The 20,820-nt window shown below is 44.9% G+C and overlaps 1 protein-coding gene across 1 annotated transcript in view; it reads right to left on the minus strand.

Annotated features, from left to right (window-relative positions):
* mrc1a (mannose receptor, C type 1a) overlaps window positions 1-20,820 on the minus strand; it is a 206,245-nt gene that overhangs the window by 56,941 nt on the left and 128,484 nt on the right. The window contains exons 10-15 of the mRNA XM_078538411.1: window positions 18,082-18,197; window positions 12,043-12,194; window positions 11,064-11,263; window positions 8,396-8,523; window positions 3,361-3,445; window positions 1,129-1,273 (exon numbers count right to left, since the gene is read on the minus strand). Of these exons, the coding sequence (XP_078394537.1) occupies window positions 1,129-1,273; window positions 3,361-3,445; window positions 8,396-8,523; window positions 11,064-11,263; window positions 12,043-12,194; window positions 18,082-18,197 (826 nt within the window). The remainder of the gene's footprint in view (window positions 1-1,128; window positions 1,274-3,360; window positions 3,446-8,395; window positions 8,524-11,063; window positions 11,264-12,042; window positions 12,195-18,081; window positions 18,198-20,820) is intronic.

Here is a 20,820-nt window from a genome sequence, read left to right on the forward strand (position 1 = left end):
ACAAGTAGTGACAGCTAAAGAACTAATACAGTATAAAACAAAAATACCATCACATGTCAGTCACTACGGCAACTACTGTGCAATTTCAAGTGACCTTCAGAAGGAAACAGCCCCTAACAAAACTCCACCGTGAAAATTAAATCTATTTTGAATTTGTGAATAAAATAAAATGGAACTGGAAAGTATAACTTTTGTAGATGTATATGGCCTATAGAAAATTGTTGAATATTGCATTTCTTTCACTCATGAGCAACAGTATTGTAAGTGTTATTCATCTCATAATACTCTAGAGAAATGAGCCAAATCGACTTATCTCATCCCTGACTTTTTTTCTTTTGTTGTCCTTTTCACAAGTGGAATAAGCATGTAAGCCTGGAAGTCATTGCGTGTGATGTCATTATAAGAAGACTTAAAGAGTGTGTGTTAAATTTCTCTCTCTCATATTTTAATGTAGTTGTTAACCTTATCTAAAATAGTATTACTCCTCCATTAAAGCAGGAGAGAGAGAGGAATTAAAGACTTGCATTTTAGTCTTTTTCAATACCGCCAAACATCTCAAAGTAATTTACAGCTTATGAAATACTTTTTGATTTGTGGTTACTGTGTGATGTAGAAAAAGTAATAGCCTATTTACATACAGCAAGCGCCCACAAATAGCAATGTGATAACGACCAGATAAGCTGTTTTTTGTGATGTTGTTAGAGGGATAAATTTGGCTAGGAACAACTCCCCTGCTCCTCTTTGAAGCAGTGCCAGGGGATCTTGTACATTCAGCTGAGCTTGCAGATGAGGCCTTGGTTTAATATCTCATCAGAAAGACAGCATCTCTGACAGTACAGCACTCCCTCAGTATTGGAGTGCCAGCCTTTATTTTTGTGCTCAAGCACTGGAGTGGGACTTGAACACAGAACCTTATGATTCAGAGGCAAGCGTGCTACTAGGCCATAGCTGACACAAGCTTTATTTAAAATATTAGACGTTAATACACTGCCAGCAGTAAGGTCCAGGCTTTGGCATTCAGCAACTTCTTTATAAATCAGGACTGCAACACTTGACATTCCTAATTGACTTTTAAATATAATTCAATGTGACATGACAAAAGCTGAGAGAACATTATTTTATCCTTGCCTTTTTTAATTTTGCAAATCCAATCATGTAACGATTCACAATGTATGTCATTCCATTGCATTTCATAACCAGTTCCTGATTCAACACAGTTCTCAATCCCACGAAACTGGTTGGGCTCTCCCGGATTCCAGTTCTGAAATGCGACCTATAACAATGACATAAATAACTGCTGTTTTAACATCTGGATTGTTTGAAGTTGTTGGAAACAAAGTTTAAAAACAAACGATCCACTGAATTAGCACAATAAAATGGTAAGCAGAGGTAATTTACATGAAGTAAATTTAGTTTAAAAAGCCTAAATTTGAAGTTACATTTTTTTAATAAAAAAACTCTGCTTTAGATGGTTTGGGATAAATATTAAACAAGGATAATATATATATAGCTTTTGAACACGCTTAATATCAGCAACAGTTGGAAAGGGCAGATAAGAGATTTAAGATGTGGATACACCGCATTGTGTCATTGTGAAATGGCTTTATTCCACACCAAAGTTACAGTAACAGTGTAAATGTTGGTTAAACGTGGAATCAGATGCTGACCTGATGCCAGAGTTAAGGGCAGTTAGATTCCCTGGTCAGTTCAGGCCTTGACAACCCATCTACACTGCATTGGGTTGAATTTCCATGACCCGGGGCTGTAAATGCAGTGGACCCTGGGTTGTAGGGGCTGAGTTTGGGAGCCAGTCCCAGGTGTTTTTCCACCCACTGAAATTTCTGGCTGATAAGGGGTGGTTGTATAATGCACCTGTTCACCAATGGGCAGGTGTGTGCAATGCAGCTGTTGCATCATTGCAATTCTCATCATGCAACCTAGCAACGCTGGGCAAAGGAGACGCTGGTTTGGCCCTAGCACGTCGAGTTTCTAAGGGCCTCAGAAGGGGATCTCAATGACAGTCATTTACTCTTTGGGCTAGGTCACCACCATCAGGGTCAAATGGGGACCACAATCCTGCACTGTGTGAGAAACAGTCACCTGGCTCTAATTTCTCCCTAATTGGCCAATTAGTGGCTAGATGGCAGGCTCGCCATCCAATTAAGAATGGCAGTCAGGCTCTCAAAGCTGGAGAGCCAATAGCAGGCCCTCTAGCTAGGAAGGAGATGAAGCCTGCAGCGCTGGTAAGGGAGCAAAAATATGTCTCCTCCTTGAGATATCCTCCCTCCAACTTTTTTAAGTTTTCAAATTAAAATTGGCCTCAGCGGCCCAGTCCACCATTGTAGAGGGGGATCTCCGCAACATGGCAGCCTGGGGCCACGGCTGAGGCCAGGTGGGTGGGGAAGACCTCAATGCCTGACTGGAACACTGGCCTCCCCAGTCTGTCGTTGGGAGGCCACCTCCAGGCAGTTGGTCTAGTCCCCTATGTCTTGGGGGCTGTCAAGGCTGACTGGAAAAATTCCAGATAGCCTTAATAGATGGTTTAGCATCTTCAATAGGCTACTTTCCTTCAAAATGGCCTGGGTGGGGTGGTCCCAACAAACTGGCGCACCAGCCAGCAGCATGAGTTTTCCCATGCGCCCACACCAGGAGTAGAAAATCCTGCCCCACATGGCAAGACTAGTTTCTCTGCAACAATGGATCAGTGGTCACAAAGTGGTCAAATGCTGCAAGGGAACTGCACCATTTAGAGGTCAGATTTTCTAAAGAGAAAAGGATTTGAAAAGTCTTCAGCTGGCTTCGGTGGCTGACTCACACCAGCTATTCACTGCAGTGAGTTTTCTTGCTCCACTTGAGGTGAGACTCCCAGCTATGTTGTAATGGCATGGCTACCAAGTCAATATATGATAATGCCCCTAATGCCTGAAAGTTGGATGGGGTCAGGGTTCAGCCAGTGGTTGGGTAGGCATCCCATCCCACTGTGCTCACGGCAGTGCAGCAGGACATGAGGGAACTTGTGCCTTGTGTAGTGTTGGTGGAAAGTCAACTGGTGCTTCCCCCTGGCAGTGAGCTTCTTATGTAAATGCACCTTTAGAAGTTTGAATAACCCATAATACTTTTGCACATTTTACGTAAAACTTTTGAGTTAAAATATTTGTCACTAACTATATTCTTTGGTAAACATCTAAAAATGGAAAGAAAGCGCACTCCAAAACATTAAAATAATGCGTAAAAATGGACAGGTTACAATTGAATGGACATTCTTCTGTGACTTTAGAATAGGGACACATTTATGTAAAAAAAAAACTGCAAGTTATTTCTGATCACACATGTTTACTGACTTGAGGACAAAACACTTACTGGACTGTCATCACTCCAGACAAATCCACCATTCGGTCTTGGCTTATGTAATCCAATCCACACAGGTGAAAAAGCCATTAGTGACCTATATATAATAAAAAGAGAAGTTGAGTAATAGACGGGAGTTGATTTGAACTTTGGCTGCTGAAATGACACTGGATGAGTAGAGTAACTGTCGTCTTCTAAGAAGAAAGCCTGAGATCATTTCAAGGGTCAACCCTCATCAGGGGTGAAATGCCAAATTTTGGGGTGCCAGAGCTCTAAGAAAATGTGTTGGCCATATCATTTCTAAGTCTACTATTACATTGCCAGTTCCCGGGCCCCCAACCGCCTCCTCTTCACCATGGACGTCCAATCCCTCTACACCTCCATCCCCCACCAGGATGGTCTGAGGGCTCTCCGCTTCTTCCTCGAACAGAGGCCTGAACAATCCCCATCCACCACCTCTCTCCTCCGTATGGCTGAACTTGTTCTCTCACTGAACGATTTCTCCTTAAACTCCTCTCACTTCCTCCAAATAAAAGGTGTGGTTATGGGTACCTTCATGGGGCCTAGTTATGCTTGTCTCTTTATGGGGTATGTGGAACATTCCTTGTTCCAGTCCTACTCCGGCCCCCTCCCACAACTCTTTCTCTGGTACATCGATGATTGCTTCGGTGCTGCTTCGTGCTCTCATCTGGACCTGGAAAAATTTATTAATTTTGCTTCCAATTTCCAACCCTCCATCATTTTCACATGGTCCATCTCTGACACTACCCTTCCCTTCCTTGACCTCTCTGTCTCAATTTCTGATGATAGACTGTCCACCAATATTCATTACAAGCCTACCGACTCCCACAGCTACCTCGACTACAGCTCCTCAGACCCCGCTTCCTGTAAGGACTCCATCCCATTCTCTCAGTTCTTTCGCCTCCGTCGCATCTGTTCTGATGATGCCGCTTTCAAAAACAGTTCCTCTGACATGTCTTCCTTCTTCCTTAACCAAGGTTTTCCACCCATGGTGGTTGACAGGGCCCTCAACCGTGTCCGGCCTATCTCCCATGCATCCGCCCTCACACCTTCCTCTTCCTCCCAAAACCATGATAGGGTCCCCCTTGTCCTCACTTATCACCCCACCAGCCTCCGCATTTAAAGGATCATCCTCCGCCATTTCTGCCAACTCCAGCATAATGCCACCACCAAACACATCTCCCCTTCACCCCACCCTGGCGGCATTCCGCAGGGATCGTTCCTTCCGGGACACCCTGGTCCACTCCTCCATCATCCCCTACACCTCAACCCCCACCCACGGCACCTTCCCATGCAACCGCAGAAGGTGCAACACTTTACTTCCACCCTCCTCACTGTTCAAGGGCCCAAACATTCCCTTCAAGTGAAGCAGCATTTCACTTGCACTTCCCTCAATTTAGTCTACTGCATTCGCTGCTCCCAATGCGGTTTCCTCTACATTGGAGACACCAAACGTAGACTAGGTGACCGCTTTATGGAACACCTTCGGTCTGTCCACAGACATGGCCCAGACCTCCCTGCCGCTTGCCATTTTAACACTCCACCCTGCTCTCATGCCCACACGTCCGTCCTTGGCCTGCCGCATTGTTCCAGTGAAGCTCAACGCAAACTGGAGGAACAGCACCTCATCTTCCGACTAGGCACATTACAGCCTAGGACTGAATATTGAGTTCAACAATTTCAGATCATGAACTCTCTCCTCCATCCCCACCCCCTTTCCAATTCCTCTTTTTTCCAATAATTTATATAGATTTTTCTTTTCCCACCTATTTCCATTATTTTTAAATGTATTTCCATCCATTGTTTTATCTCTACCTTTTAGCCTATTTCAATCATTTCCCCCCACCCCATCCCCACTAGGGCTATCTGTACCTTGCTCGTCCTGCTTTCTACCCTTAATGTCACCTATTAGCACATTTCTTAGATAATATCACCACCGTCAACACCTCTTTGTCCTTTTGTCTATGACATCTTTTGACAATCTCCACCTATCACTGGCCCTCTATCCAGCTCTACTTGTCCCACCCCCCTTAAACCAGCTTATATTTCACCTCTCTTCTATTTTTCCTTAGTTCTGTTGAAGAGTCATACGGACTCGAAACATTAACTGTGTTCCTCTCTGCAGATGCTGTCAGACCTGCTGAGTTTTTCCAGGTATTTTTATTTTTGTTTTTGTTTTGGATTTCCAGCATCTGCAGTTTTTATCTTTTATCTACTATTACATTGTTGTTTTCTCATGTATTAATCATTTGAGTCCTCAAAAGTCAGTAAAACTATGCTTTTTAAGTGAAAAACATTTGTGCTCCCACAGCCACCAACCCCTTTCTCACCCTTTTCTCCAACCCCCCACCCTCCCAAAACCCCCACTCCCAACTGCCCCCTTCACTCTAACCCTTTCCAACGCTTGCCCCCAACACCCTCACTCCCCTCAGCAACTACCAACCCCCCCAAAAACACCACCTAAATCCCCTCCACACCCCCAACACCCCATCCCCACTCCCCCAACCCCCACCCTCCCAAACCCCAACTCGACTGCGTACCTGCCTAACTGTCAAAGGCCTATTAAGGCCATTTAACTAACAATTAAAATAATTAACGGAGCTGCCTGTCCTACCTTAAGGGTGGCGGGCAGGCAAAGAGCCCAGGCCGCCTTCACGTATTTCATGGAACCTCATCCACGGACAGGATGAGGTTTCATGAATGATTTTAGATTTTCCCAAAAATTTTTATTGAAATTAATGCACATATCCAAGCTCATGTGACAGTTTCACGTGAGGGGACATGTCATAAAAAAATTTTCAACATTTTATTGAATTGTTAAAACTTAAAACTAACCTCCCTGAGGCACCTCTGTGCACGCGAAAGAGCGCACTCCCGACTCAGGAAACCCCCCCCCGCCCGCTCAGGGAGCACACAGCGCTTCCGGGTGCGCGTCACGCTGGGCGGGCCTTAATTGGCCCGCCCACATAAAATGGCGGCGCAGACCTGATTGGGGGTGTCGATCGGGTCTGCGCCTGGCCGCGCCCGCTCCCACACAACCTCCCCTGATGGGCGGAGAATTCTACCCAGAGGTGCCTAATGGTGTATGTTCCATCTTGGGTGCTTGTTTCCTTATTCTGCAGCATACATTAATACAGTACATTCTTCTTATTGTCTTTTTTTAAATTATACATTGTAATTTTATTTTCTGGCGCTTCAAGCAATTTCATTAGACCTCCTTCATCTGAGCAGATTTTGTTGTTTGTCTTCTTTTTTATTTTCAAAAATCTTCATCTCCCTGAAGCAGCTCTGTGCCTCAGGGAGCTTTTCCTGTACATACCCACGCGTATGCGTGAACTTCCGCGCTTGTCCTCCTCCCCCCAAGCACATGCCGAGCGCTTCAGTGCGCTTTTCACGCTGGGCAGGCCTTAATTGGCTGGCCGGCCAGCATGAAATCACGGTCAGTTGCTTTTGCGGCCGTTCTTGGGCCTGCCTGTCCGACAAGAGCAAAATCCTCCCCAAAGTTCCAAGTCAGCAGGGTGTGTGGCTTGGAGGATGTAGAAACACGCTCTGGGAGGCTTAGTCAGCAAAATGAACTTCATTTACACAAGAGCTTCTGTGGCTGCTTGTATCCAGCCAGCCCCCTCATATAGCCATTTTCTACCTAGGAAACCCCTCCCTAGAATTTATTCCCTCGTGCTAGCCACACAATGGTTGAACAAATCACGTGACCCCTACTCAGTTGAACTGATCTTAAAGTGACAGTCATCACAGAGGGGATCTTGCAGTTGGTGGTGTTCCCATGCTCTCTGCTGCTATTGTGGTAAAGGTTATATGTTTAGAAGGTGCTGTCGAAGGAGCCTTGGTGAGTTGCTGCAGTGCATCTTGTAGAATGCCACTGTGAGTCAGTGGTGGAGGGAGTAAATATTTAAGGTTGTGGATGGGGAGTCATTGAAGCGGGCTGGTTTTTTTCTGGATGGCGTCAAGCATCTTGAGTGTTGTTGGAGCTGCACTCATCCAGGCAAGAGGAGAATATTCCATCAACACCAGGATGTTGATAGTGAGGGATTCAGCGATGATAATTCCATTGAATGTCTAGGGAAAATGGTTAGATTCTCTCTTGTTGGAGATGGTCATTGCCTGGCAATGTACGATGCAAAAGTTACCTGCCGCTTTTGTGGCTCAAATGTTATTTGCCGCTTACCAATCAAAGCCTGAAAGTTGCCCAGATCTTGTTGCATGTGGGTGCAAACTGCTTTAGTATCTAAGAAGTTGCCAATGGTATTGAGCACTGTGCAATCATCAGCAAGCATCACTACTTCTGACCTTATTTGGAGGGAAGGTCATTGATGAAGCAGCTGGAGATGGTTGGGCCAAGACACCACCCTGAGGAACTCCTGCAGAGATGTCCTGTAGCTGAGACTATTGGACTCCGATAACAATACCATCTTTCTATCATTCAGTATGACTCCAACGAATGGAGTGTTTTCCCTCAACTATCTTTCATGATTGGAGACTTAATTACACATTATTTTATATGCTTGACTCCCTGATTGGCATGCCTGGCCTCTACCTGGGCAGGGAGCATTTCTTAGCGGGCTGCAGAATCAGTTAGGTTAAATCCTTGACCCTGGACATCTTTCTTTAGGGGGTTCTCTTGCAGTGGTAGAGAGCACTCCTGCTCCTCCTGGCCCACAAGCAATGCTGTAAGACAGTTACCATCTTCCCAAAGATGTTCTCACCTCCCCTGAGCTGTTGGGTTTCCAGAGGCCTGGGAAACCCAGTTGACCACTGTAACACAGGAAAAGCAGGTTAACTCAGAGGCTGATAGCCTTGTTAACAAAATTAAAATGCCAAGCAACCTGTTTCCTGCAAGCCAACAGATTTAAACCAACCTCCCCTGGTGTTTTCAGAATTCCCCCAACTGCAACCAATCACACATACTCATCCTGTTAAAATTCCTCCTTTTGTAACTCATATTACATTGGTCTTATTGCTATGGGTAAAGTATTTTGTCAGGGCTGATTGGGTGACATTAAATACTTACACTAGTTTATGCCAGAGAAATTTTTCTTCAGAATAATCATGGATGCTGGTAAGATCTCCGCCAATGGCTCGACAGTAATCACGTGCTTCAAACCATGATTTTTTGGTTTGCTTAGATTTTATAAAAGCCTGGGTGGGAAAGAGTAGCTGTTATTAATCTTCAAATACCTTTAGGACAAAGCCTAAGAAAATGGATGACCTTAGCTAGAAGGTTCAGAGTTGATAAATGGTTTAAAATGATGCTTGTGGAGGGATTGAGGTCATATCACATTAGTTAAAAGGGCTGTTGAGCAGATGTTTAAACACGTCCCATACCAAGCAGGTTGTTACGATGCTTTACATTCTATCTGACAGATGATATTTTATAGGACCCGGAATGTGTTTTCTGATGTTAACCTTGGTCTGGCTTCAGGCAAAACACAACTTGAGATTTGTGCCACCCACGATTTGCCATCAGTGTAGTACCACAGATAATGAAACAACAGGCTAGATCCTGCTGGAGAGCAGCATTTTGCTTATACGCTATCAGTTAGATCATTTTCTGCACATTCAGCTTAAAAGTTCTTTTTCATTTTCATTCAAGGGATGTGGGCTTTGCTGGCTGGGCCAACATTTATTGTCCATCCCTAATTGCCTTTGATAAGGTGGTGGTGAGCTGCCTTCTTGAACCGCTGCAGAACCTGTGGTGTAGGTACACCCACAGTGCTGTTAGGGAGGGAGTTTCCAGGATTTTGACCCAGCGACAGTGAAGGAACGGTGATATATTTCCAAGCCAGGATGGTGATTGACTTTGAGGGGAACTTCCAGGTGGTGGTGTTCCCATGTATCTGCTGCCCTTGTCCTTCTAGACAGTAGCAGTCGTGGGTTTAGAAGGTGCTGTTGAAGGAGCCATGGTGTGTTTCTGCAGTGCATCTTGTAGATGGTACAGTACACACTGCTGTTGCTGTGTGTCGGTGGTGGAGGGATTGAATGTTTGTGGATGGGGTGCCAATCAAGCTCTCTAGCTTGCTGGAAGTGCAAGCTGATAACAACATGGCAGGGCCAATGGGGCATGGGGGACCTTGGGGAATGTGGGACCAACTATGCAGCTGCTTAAACAATGAGATTTAAGGACTGAAAAGAGAGCAGCAATGGAAAAGAAAGGAAGATTCAGAGATGGAAAGAAAGATTGAATTAAGAGAGGGAGGAAAATGACAGGCAGGAAAATTAAGAAAACAAAGATTTGACTTTTTAAAAACTCCAAAAAGAATTTACTACATGCAAGAGTAGGACTGAACAGTTTAAATTGGCCTGTTTCTAGGTTAGAGAGAGATTGGCAATGCATTAATTATATTGATCCCTGAAGGTAGCAGGACCAGTTATAAGGTGGTTAACAAGGTATATGAGATATTTGTTTTTATTAGTTGAGGCATAGAATATAAGATCAAAGAGGTTATACTGGAACCATATAAAAGATTAGTTAGGCCACAGCTGGAGAATTGCATACAGTTCTGGTCACCACATTGCAGGAAGGGTGTAATCTTACCAGAGAAAGGACAGAGAAGATTTATGAGGTTGTTGCCAGGACTGGAAAATTTTAGCTATGGGGAATGGTTGGATAAACTGGGTTGTTTTCTTTGGAACAGAGGAAGCTGAGGGGAGATTTAATTGAGGTACATAAAATTATGAGAGGCCTCGATAAAGTAAATAGGAAGGTTTCCCTTGGCAAGGAGGCCAATAACCAGGGAGCATAGATTTAAAATACTTGGTAGAAGGATTAGAGGAGCTGAGGAGATATTTTTCATCCAGAGGTTGGTGGGGACTTTGGAATTCACTGGCTGAAAGTGTGGTAGAGGCAGAAACCCCAATCGCATTTGAAAGTTACTTAGATATGCACTTGAAGTGCCATGACCTACAAGGTTAGGGACTAAGGCCGGGATTTTCCAGCCCTGTCGTGGTTGGGACCCGCTGCGGGCAAGGCAGAAGTCCATTGACTTGCAGCGGGACTAGAAGATCACAGCGGCGGGCAGTTATGGAAAATCCCACCACAAGAACTGGAAAGTGGGATCAGACTGGATAGCTCATTTGACCAGTGCAAACATATTGGGATAAATGGCCTCTTTCTCTGCCTTAAATTTCTATGACCAGACTCCCCACAATCCCAGACATCAGAAGATGTCCTTGACTGAACCATTTCTGGGAAAGAAGTGAATGACCTCTGGAGCAGTCAACTGTTCAAGAATACGGGAGTGGTAACATCCAAGCAGGGGTTGACTACACTTCCCTTGTCCGGCCCGGAAAGGTACTTTGTCTCCTCCTTATTCCAGAAAGGAAAGTTTTAATCTTACACTGCATACTCTCCTCAGTGGTCTCAGCTGATTCTTGCTGTCTGGATGGTCACTACTATCTCTTTGGTTATGGTGGCATTGGGATCCTATTGATGTAATGAGACCCTGATTTGCATATTTTAACAGTCCCATTGACTCAGGAGGGCATCTTGTACGCTCAAATAAAATCAGGCAATAGGATTGTGGATGGAGTAGGTAATTCACCATTTTAATTGCTCACCCTCCCCATGGCAAGTTTCTCCTGGATAGGGAAGTCAATATGGCCCCCAAGCTGGCAGCAGGCTGTTTTTTAAAAAATGACACACACGGTTTGTACAGAATTTAAGCATTCAGTGGTCTCACTTTGTAGCAGTATCTAGAATTTTCATATGTTTCCCAGCCGTCTGAACAGGTTGGGGCAAGAGTGGTCGGTACAGTTGGAGGAGATGTCGCACCAGCCGCCCATTGCTTGCAGATATATTTTGCTCTATCTGTGCAGTCATAAACATCCCATAAACCAGCAGCACTTCTGGTTGCCATGCCAACACAGCCAGCTTTTCTTCCTGTAAATAATAGTTTAAATGTAAAAATTCTTAAAGGAACCAAATAGACTAACAGGTAATAAACACCAATACTCAAAAAAATTGAAACCATTAGATTTTACTTGAAAATGAACAATAAATTAATTAATGGTATTATAAATAAACCATGTTATTTTTATTCAGGTACAAAATTACATATTAAGGTGTGGCAATTAACAACAAGTTGGGATATTTTCTTTTTCTACAATGGAGAGAAGGGGACCAATTTTAAATTAATGTGCCCATTAAGAAACTGATGGGATCAGTTACAACACTGATTTTGCACCCCCTGCCCTTCCTTCTGAACGCCCCCTCCCTTGCCAGCAACCCCTTCTCCACGCTCCCAGATCCCACCCACACTCACTTGTAACTGGGAATTAATGGCCAAACCCTCCTGCAGGTCTGACTGTAGTACCAGCAGTGCCCATTGCTCCTGGTTGCGCTGTCGAGACTGGAGAGCTGCTAGCCTCTGATTGGCTGGCAGCTCTTGGGGTTGGGATTTCCATTCTACTGGAGGCTAGGTTGCATGAGAGGCATGACGCAATTAACTTGTAACTGTGCCTGACCTCCTGGACAGAAGCGACTTGGGGTTCCCACCAGTTCTCCAACTGGTGGGTGAGATCCTGTTGCACTCATTAAATTTCACCCAAGGCTTCTGTTTGTGTTGTTGCCCAGCAGTGAAAAGTACAACAGCAATTCAGTAGACAGTAAATGAAATCTAACAAGATGCTCTGTTAGGAGACACAGTGCTTAATGCCCACCTGGCATATCGATATTCCAATTTGTATATGACACTGGCCCCCCATTCACAGACAAAAAGGCCCCTTTGTTGTCTGGATCAGATTTTATACCAATCCAAAAATGAGTTTCAAGTCGCAGTCCAATTAAGCTCGTCAGAAAAGCTTGCTCATATCTGGAATGAAGAAAAAACATTAAGAAATAGAAAAACTGGTTTCCCCAACCAGGGGCAAGAAAAGTTATTCCAACAGTAGAAACTCCAGTTCGAATGTTCAAGCTTCATAAAATGACAAAAAACAGAAGGAAGCCATCCGAGCCATCGTCCTTGTACTTGTTTAATTACCAATAAAAACTGGAAACACTTATATCTATTACACTGAATTTACTAAGTGTCTTAATATTAATGGCCTTATATTTGACCAGATGCTTCAGAGTATGCCCAATGATCACTTCCAAACCCTGTTCCTTTTAGGCCCAGAAAAAGCAGACCCTTTCACCATAGACACATTTTCTATTAACTAACGCACAAACTATATACATTTTCCTACACTTCACACTGAAATCCATCTGTCGTATCACAACCCATCATATTTGGTTGAAGGCAGTAGCCTTGAAATTGGATCACATCAAAATCCTATTACTTCTGAAATCTCATCCTTGGAAATTAATGTCCAAGAGTTTTGACACAAAACACAAAATACTGCAGTTGTCGGAAATCTGAAATATAAACAGAAAACGCTGGAAACGTATCAGCTGCTCAGACAGCACTTGCGGACGGAGGAGCAGAGTGAACGTATCAGGTTGGTAACCTGTGGTCAGAACTGGAAAATTTACAGATGTAACTGGCCTTAAGGAAGTACCAAGGCAGGAAAAGTTGGGGGGGCCAGGGGAGGGTGGGGTGGGGGGAGGTGCTGGTGGAGGGCAGAGGGGGGTAGCGTGGTGGTGAGTTGGGCAGGAAAATAGTTCTTGCATATGTATTCTCACATTACAGTATGATTTTTGTGAAGCTGACTATTGTTCAAGCCAAAAGAAAAGGAGCTAGGGAGGTCAAGGGTCAGATAGACATATGCAAATGAATGAATATGATTAGAAAGCACAGATTTACGGAAAGAAGTCAGAGCTTGGAGGCTAAACCAAGTAGGCAGTAATTACTAACCAATGTAAAGTTTAATTTTGATAAGTTAAGCAAAAACATTAGTGATGCATTCATTAATATTTTCTGCGTTCCATAAATATTGGAGACTGATACCATAAATGCCTGAAGATTTGAGGAAACAAAAATAAGGGCGGAATTTTCCAACCCTATTGGCGTCGGGCGTCATGGCAGGCGGGGGTGACAATATGGCAAGAAGGCCAAAAGAAAGCATAGCGGGATCCATCCAATGCGTCTGCCATGGCGGAACGCCAATCCCACTGGAGACCAGCGTGAACCCAATTTGCATCCTGCTAATGGTTTGCAAAGTAAGGCCTGACCGGAACTGTCTCGCCATTCCAGATTTACCATTACCCCAGCGGGAAAACACGTCGGCCTAGAACACATTTGGACAAGTATGACATGCAGGAGCCAGGTATTACCATTAGAGCCTTGCTCAGATCATGGACATCCGTGGAGAAGATGATGCTGGGCCCTACAGCTACTGGACCCTAGAGGAACACGTGCATTGCAAGCTGCGTGGATTCTCATGGACATGGCGTCACCGCGAAGCAGCTCACAGAAGGCGGGAGGTTTCCGTTGATGTCTCGGGTCTGCTTTGGAACATCACGGTATTGACCATGGGCTGCTAGAGATGATCGGCGAGGGGAGGGGAGAGGAAGGTCCAGCTGTGAGTGGGGGAGGAAGGTGCACTGGGGTTGGGGAGGGGTGGGTTGTGGGGGGTGAGTTAGGGAAGGGGTGGAACAAAAGTGTCGGGAGGGGGGATGGGAGGAGGGAGTACGGAGAAGGGGGGGAGAAGAGTGTGATGGAGAGAATGCGGCAATTGGGGAGGTAGGAGTAAGGGGGGAGGAAGGCATAAGAGAAGGAGTTCAGAGGGGGGGGAAGGAGTCCAGGAGAAGAGGGAATTCGGCAGGGGAAGGAATCTGGTGGAGGAGGGAATTTGGCGGGGGAAAGGTGCCTGGGGGGAGGAGGGAATTTGGAGGGGGAAAGTAGTCCAGAGGGAGGAAGGTGTCTGGGGGGAGGAGAGCGTTGAGGGAGTTTGGAGCGGGGAAAGGAGTGCCGTGGGGGGAAGGACTCCAGGGGTAAGAGGTTTCTGGGGGGGAGGAGTTTTCTGGGGGGGGGCGGGGGCCGGTGGAGTTCAGAGGGGGAAGGAGACTGGGAAGAAGGTGTCCAGGGGGGAGGAGGGATAAGGGTGGAGGAGGGATAAGGGTAGGGGAGGAGTAAGGGGTGGTGGATGTCCAGGTGAACGTGCAAGGGAGGGGTCTGTGGAGTCAATGGCTGCCTGCTGGGGAGAGAACTGAAGATGGCCATTGTTGGAGGGAATGGTGAGTATGAGAGGGGCAGAGGGCACCAGAAGGGTGGGAGTGTGACACTGGGGGTGGGAAGGAGGAGGTAGGGGAGGTCAATATGGATGAGGGTGGGATTCTCAGGAAGGTAGGGAATGTGCACATTCACCTGGACATCCTAGAAAGACAAAGGTTCAGGTTGGTAGGTGATGGTAGGATGGTGGAAGGTGATGCCAGGGGGGTCGACAGTGATGGGAGAAAGGACATGGGAGACTGGGAAGCAGAAAGGACAAGGGAGACTGGGAAGCAGAAAGGACAAGGGAGTTGAGCAAAAATCTGACTATGACCATTGCTGTTAAAATGGAAAGTGAGCGGAGCCTCGTGTTGGACGGGCACAGGTGCTTCATGGGAGTGCGATCAGTGGGAGATGCAGCTCAGCTCAGATGGACAACTGAAAGAGAACCCCAGCAGCAGCATTGAAAATACTCAGGACAGTGAGATGAGGGTGATGGATGAAGGCTCTGCCTGCATGGGAGAATGCTTGCACGAGGCTCCAAAAGGCCCTGCCACACACACACACAGCTTTCTCTCCAGATTCACTCGTGGCCCGGCTGCATGCAGCCGAACTGCTAGTGCAGGTGGGGGGAATGCAGCAAGAGGACTTGTGAAGCCTGTCAATGAAGCTGAAAGACACCATTACACATTATTCAGTGAAAGAGAATATATTTTCAGATTATAAAGTGACAAAATTTGTTCACATGTGCAACTGCTTGTTATCAGAATTTCTTAACTTTTCTAGGCCTACCACTTTTTCTAGGTGCTGCCCTGACATCCACAGGAGGGGTGACGACAGCCTGTGCAATGCTTGGCCCTGTTACCTCTGATGACTTCAGCATGTGTCCTCTGGAGAGCTGAGGCCTTGAGGGCCCTGGCTTGTTTTAGCTGTCCTCCTGTGGGCCTTCTGCTCCCTCAATGGTGACAGAGGACGATGTTGAGGGGGTCACAGGCAAAGGGGACTTGGAGGGAGAGGACAGCCTCTGAGATTCCTGAGCGGATGATGCAGGGGTGTCCACCTGTTGGTCCTCCTCCCTTTGGGTGCCCGAACGCCCCAACCTGACTCCTTGAGGGGCAGGAGCACCTGGAGGGACGTCGAGGTGCCCCATTTCCCTCTCGCATTGCCACTGCAGGAACTCACCCATGGCTACTGCACTGGAGTGCAGGTCTGTGCACATCTCCGCATTCTGCTGGAACAAGGTCTCCATGGCATCCACCCTCCTCCCCATGGAGACCTCCATGTGCGCACATGTGGGCACCACTTCATCAAAGAGCAGGCGGACACACTCCTCCGACTCGCATGCCACTCTGTTGAGGGCTTCCAACAGCTCTGCGTGATGTTCCCCTGCCTTCTGCTGACTCTCCACGATGAGTTGGAAGGTCAAGTCCAGAGGCTCGTCATCTGACTCGGACCTCACAGATGCCTCTTCCCCAGTTGTTCTCCGAGTGTCGTGGAGCTCAGCTGAGCATGCCTCCTCCTGCTGTGCCCATGCGGCGACCACTAGATTGTGAACCTGAGCCTGGTATAGGTCAAGGCCCCACAGAGGTGTGTATCTCTGCGCTGGTGGAGGGTGTGGGTAAACGCTGTGATGGGTCTTCCAGGCTGCTGATTTCCATCTCTTCAATGGAGGAGGTGTCCTTTTGGCTAGAGTGGAGGACCTGGATGGAGCTGAGGGACTGGCTGGCTGAGGGTGTTGGTAGCTTGGCAGAGATCCCTGTGAACCAAACTGGAGATAATTAGTGCATGGCAGCAGAGTGAAAAGCAGGAGAGAGAGCACTCATAGTTGTGCTGAGAGAGGGATGATGGGGTGCAGAATCCTCAAGTGGATGTTTGTCGCTGACCTCACTGTTGCCGCAGGCACAGTCCACATCCTTACCAGTCACACGATGGCACAGCCCACAAAGGGAGTGTGGAGCCTAATGTGGGCCACTCCACCCCCAGTCTAGGACCTCTCCCCACTGTTGTAAGCCAGTTTCACCTGCATGAGAAGAGATGGAAAGAGTGTGAGCAGGACACGTGGCACTGCGCAGAATGTTTGTGTGGTGAGCGGAGCCATGGAAGGGATAAAGATGTGAGCTCCAGAGGGTATGAGCCTGATGGAGATGTGAGGGTGTGTGTGAGAGTTCGTGGTGTTGTCCCTTGAGGTGTGAGATCCCTGTAGATGTGTGATGGGTTTGTGAGCGTGTGAGTTGAGAGTGATGAGGTGGTTTACTTACCCTGGTGGAATGTATCCTCTTCCTGCACTGAATGGCTGATCTCCTCTGTGCTCTGTGAGTGCTGACCACCTCCAGGCCAGCTTGGTGACGCTGGTGGACCTCCTGCAGCCAGAGCGGGAGTAAAGGAAATTGTGGCGGCCTGCCACTCCATCCAGCAGGCGCTTAGAGATACGGTACATAAGCCCACCATTGCAGCCAGCGAGTAAAACGCCCTTTTTCCCGCCCACTACCAAACGTTATGCAAATATGGGATGATTCCGCCCAGAATTTTAGTGTTCAAGAATAAAGGAATAAAGCACAAACCAGTTAGGCTTAAATCATAACAGGAAAATATTCAAAGCATTTTCATATCTTTATGTAATAATTTATATCTTTTGGTATACACAATTGAGGAGAAACATGTCTGCCCATTGAAATCCTAGGATTTTGCGGCAATTGTAGGTTCCTGATCAGTATAGTGTTTTGATTGATCCACTGTTTTGATTGGTTACTTTTGTGTTGGTAGTCAATGACTGATAGCTTTTTCAACCTGCCTACTTGTTTCTGATTAATAGTTTGCACTGCCTGTCCATATTTGAACAAAGTTAACATATTAGATAGTCAATGTTCCTGAGAAATGAATCAATAGACTAAAAATTACTAAATTCTTAATGAGCAGGCTATCTGTTCCACTGGATTACCACCCAAGCGCTAAACATGGAAATTTACCCCAACACTTTGATTTCAGTTTCTAACTCGATTCTGCAATTGAATTTTCACTTCACAGTTAGTTCATTACTGGTTGATTATACAGTTGTTCTCAATTATGCCTTCAGTTGGCATTGTTTGGCTACAATCAATATATAGCTCACTAGAATATAAGAGACATTTATTGTTTACTTAGCGTTGGGTATTTGGTTGGTAGATGATTGTTTACCAGGAATTATAAAATATTGATGAACTATTGATATCTAGCAACTGTTCATCAGCAGAGACACAAGCTTCCCTTGATAGATAGTGGTATCTGTAATTAATAGGCTATATAATGTATTGGGATGCTGGGTTCTCTATAATAAAGAGATGCCAACTTATGACAAATGCATGAACAAGTTTTTATCAATGATTCCCATCTGTAACCAATAGTTTGAAGTTTAGTGGAAATCAATATAAGTCAGAGTTAGACAAGGGATAAGAGTATTTGAGCTGCTCCTTAAATTCTCCCAGTGAATTATCAAATTGAAATATATTTCAGATTGGTGTTGGCAGCACGTTGGTTTATCCATTAATAAGATTTCCTGATACATCATCATGTGTTATATCACTTTCCAGTAAGATTTCAGCATTTTTTTCTAGATGTCAGACACATTATTTACCTTTCTTGAACATTAACAAGGAATGCATTCTGACTCTTGCACATATTGGATGCGTCATTGAATGTCTTTGCCGTGTGCCCAGTGAAATAGCAGAACGTCCCATATCTCTTCCAGCCCTGTTAATAAAATCCACATATAGACATTTTTTTTTATTCTTTCATGGAAGATAAGCATCGCTGACAAGGCCAGCATTTGTTACTCTTGAGAAGGTGGTAGTGAGCCACCTTCTTGTGCAGGTAGAGCCACAGTGATGTTTGGTAGGGGGTTTCAGGGTTTTGACCCAGCGGCAGTGCAGAAACAGCAGAATAGGTTAAGGCTTATGGTTTTCAGGATTTTCAGGCCCACCCATCGGTGGGATCTTCAAGTCCTGCCAAAGTCAATGGACATTTGGTTGGCTTGCCGCATCTGCCACGGTGGGGACGTACATGGTTTCAAGTCAGGATGGCTTGGCGGAGAATTTGGAGGGGAATTAAAAAGTGCTGGAGATATGGACAGATTTCTTATTGATCAGCGGAAACTAAGAGTTTTAAAAAATAAATGCTTAATTTTTCAATTCATGTTGCTATTGACATTGAGGAATTGATTGAAACATCAGGTAGCCAACCTGTACAGCATGTCAGCTGACTGCATGGAAGTGCCAGTGACAGGTCCGAGGTATTTTGAGGGCTAAGTCTTATAACCATCCACTAAAAGACTGTTGCAGGCAGAAGGTTGCTTACATACGCGGCTTTTAACTTCACTTGTCCAGGGTGGCTGAAGCTGACATTCCATCAGCATTCTTGTTCCTGTTTACTATCCAGGGACACCCTCTGGAAAGTATCCATGAGTATGAATTAGATAAAGATAAGTTTCAGTTTGACTGCAATGGTGCACATGGATAAATAACCTTTTCATACCCACTGCCTAGACTTTCATATGAAGACAGAGTGATTGGGCAAGGTCCTATAGGGCAGCTAGCATTCAAGGAGCTGCTCAAGACAGCATCTTCAGGAGAAGAGTTTGATGGTAATCTATGTGACAGACAGTACCAAATTATAAGTACAAAGTAATTGGGATTCAAGACAGCACATGACAAGACTTTCAGTATATTGTAAGTAACTACACTGCAACTTTATATTTTAGCATAAATAAGAACATTAGAACAAAAGAACTAGGAGCAGAAGTAGACCAGTTGGCCCATCAAGTGTGCTCCACCATTTACCAATTTTTCAATTATTCTACTACATTGCCCTCAACTCCATGAGTCCAAATCTTGTGTATTAACCTTTTATATGCCACCAGATGAGGCATAGTGGTATTGTCACCGGGCTAGTATTTCAGAGACCCAGGGTAATGCTCTGGGGATCTGCATTCAAATCTCACCACAGCAGATAGTGAAATTCAACTTTCACTGAATTAAAAGTCTGATGTCATTGGAATTTATTGTAAAACAGTGGTGTGTGTGTGTGTATGTGTGTGTGTGTAAGAGACTTAATTGGATTAAAGGCAGCTGGTCTAGGCTTTGATGCATTGGAAGACGAGCTAGGTTTGAAATGTTAAGTAGGTAGATGTAGGAGTAAAAGGACATTTATATTTTTAAATAAACTATACTAGATTATTTTCAAAGGAAGGGTGAAATATGTCACCTAGCCAGGTGAAGTTCAGAAACAGTGTGTTTATTTTTCCCAAAGGTTACTGGTAAAATTAGTACTATGAGAGATTTGTATTATCAGAAAGGTAAAGTTCAAAGAAATAGTGAAACAATGGGAATTTGCATTAAAAGAGGAAAATATGTATAAAGGAGAGAAGGCTGTGTGTAAGGGTAGGAATTCTAAGATCTAACAAGTGTTAAATGCCTTCAGCATCTAAGCTTCAAGCTGCCATCAACAAAGAACTGAAGTTAAGGAAACTTGCTTTGAATTGGATTGTTCAGGGTATCATGTTTCTTTGCCTGGGTCTTTTAAAATGTGTGTGTCTTACTGTTGCCTTAATGAAAGTTAGGGAATGAAAGTGTAACTGGGAGTTAAATTAATTAGGGGAATCAGAAGTTATTATAGTAGTAATTTGTAGATATATATATGTGCTTAAAAATCATTTTTCTCGTTAATAAATGTTTAATCTAGTTTTGTAAAAATCTATAAGACTCAGTGGTCTTATTACTACAGAATTCAAAGCCCACATCTCGAAACATACAAATTGCAAAGTTAGCTGTGGTAGTTGTTTCAAGTTTCCCTCTGGGATTTGAACAACTCAGCATTTACCATTGGCTGTGCCATAACAGATGATGACCATGAAACCATTGTCAATTGCTGTAAAAACCTGCTGTCCTTGCCTGGTCTGGTCTATATGTGACTCCAGTCCCACAGCAATGTGGTTGCCTCTTAAATGAAGAAGGAAAATTAGGGATGGACAATAAATGCTGGCCTAGCCAGAAATGCCCACATCCCATGAATGAATAAAAAAAACCAAATCCCTTTTAGAAATCCAAGTATGCTACATCTGTTTCCCCTTTATTCACCTTACACAATGCAGCCTCAAAAAGCTCCAATAAATTTGTCAAACACAATTTCCCTTTCATAAATGAAGCTCAGGATTCTGGGAAGGAAATACTTAAAAGTGTTTTTCTTCAAACTTGAAAGCTTAATTTTTTAAAAAATCATTCATGGGACATGGGCGTCGCTGGCTAGGCCAGAATTTATTGCCCATCCCTAATTGCCCTTGTTTAGAAGACATTTTTAAAGATCAACCACATTGCTGTGG

Source organism: Cetorhinus maximus, chromosome 3 (genome assembly GCF_964194155.1).
Source record: "Cetorhinus maximus chromosome 3, sCetMax3.hap1.1, whole genome shotgun sequence".
Classification (NCBI taxonomy): domain Eukaryota; kingdom Metazoa; phylum Chordata; class Chondrichthyes; order Lamniformes; family Cetorhinidae; genus Cetorhinus; species Cetorhinus maximus.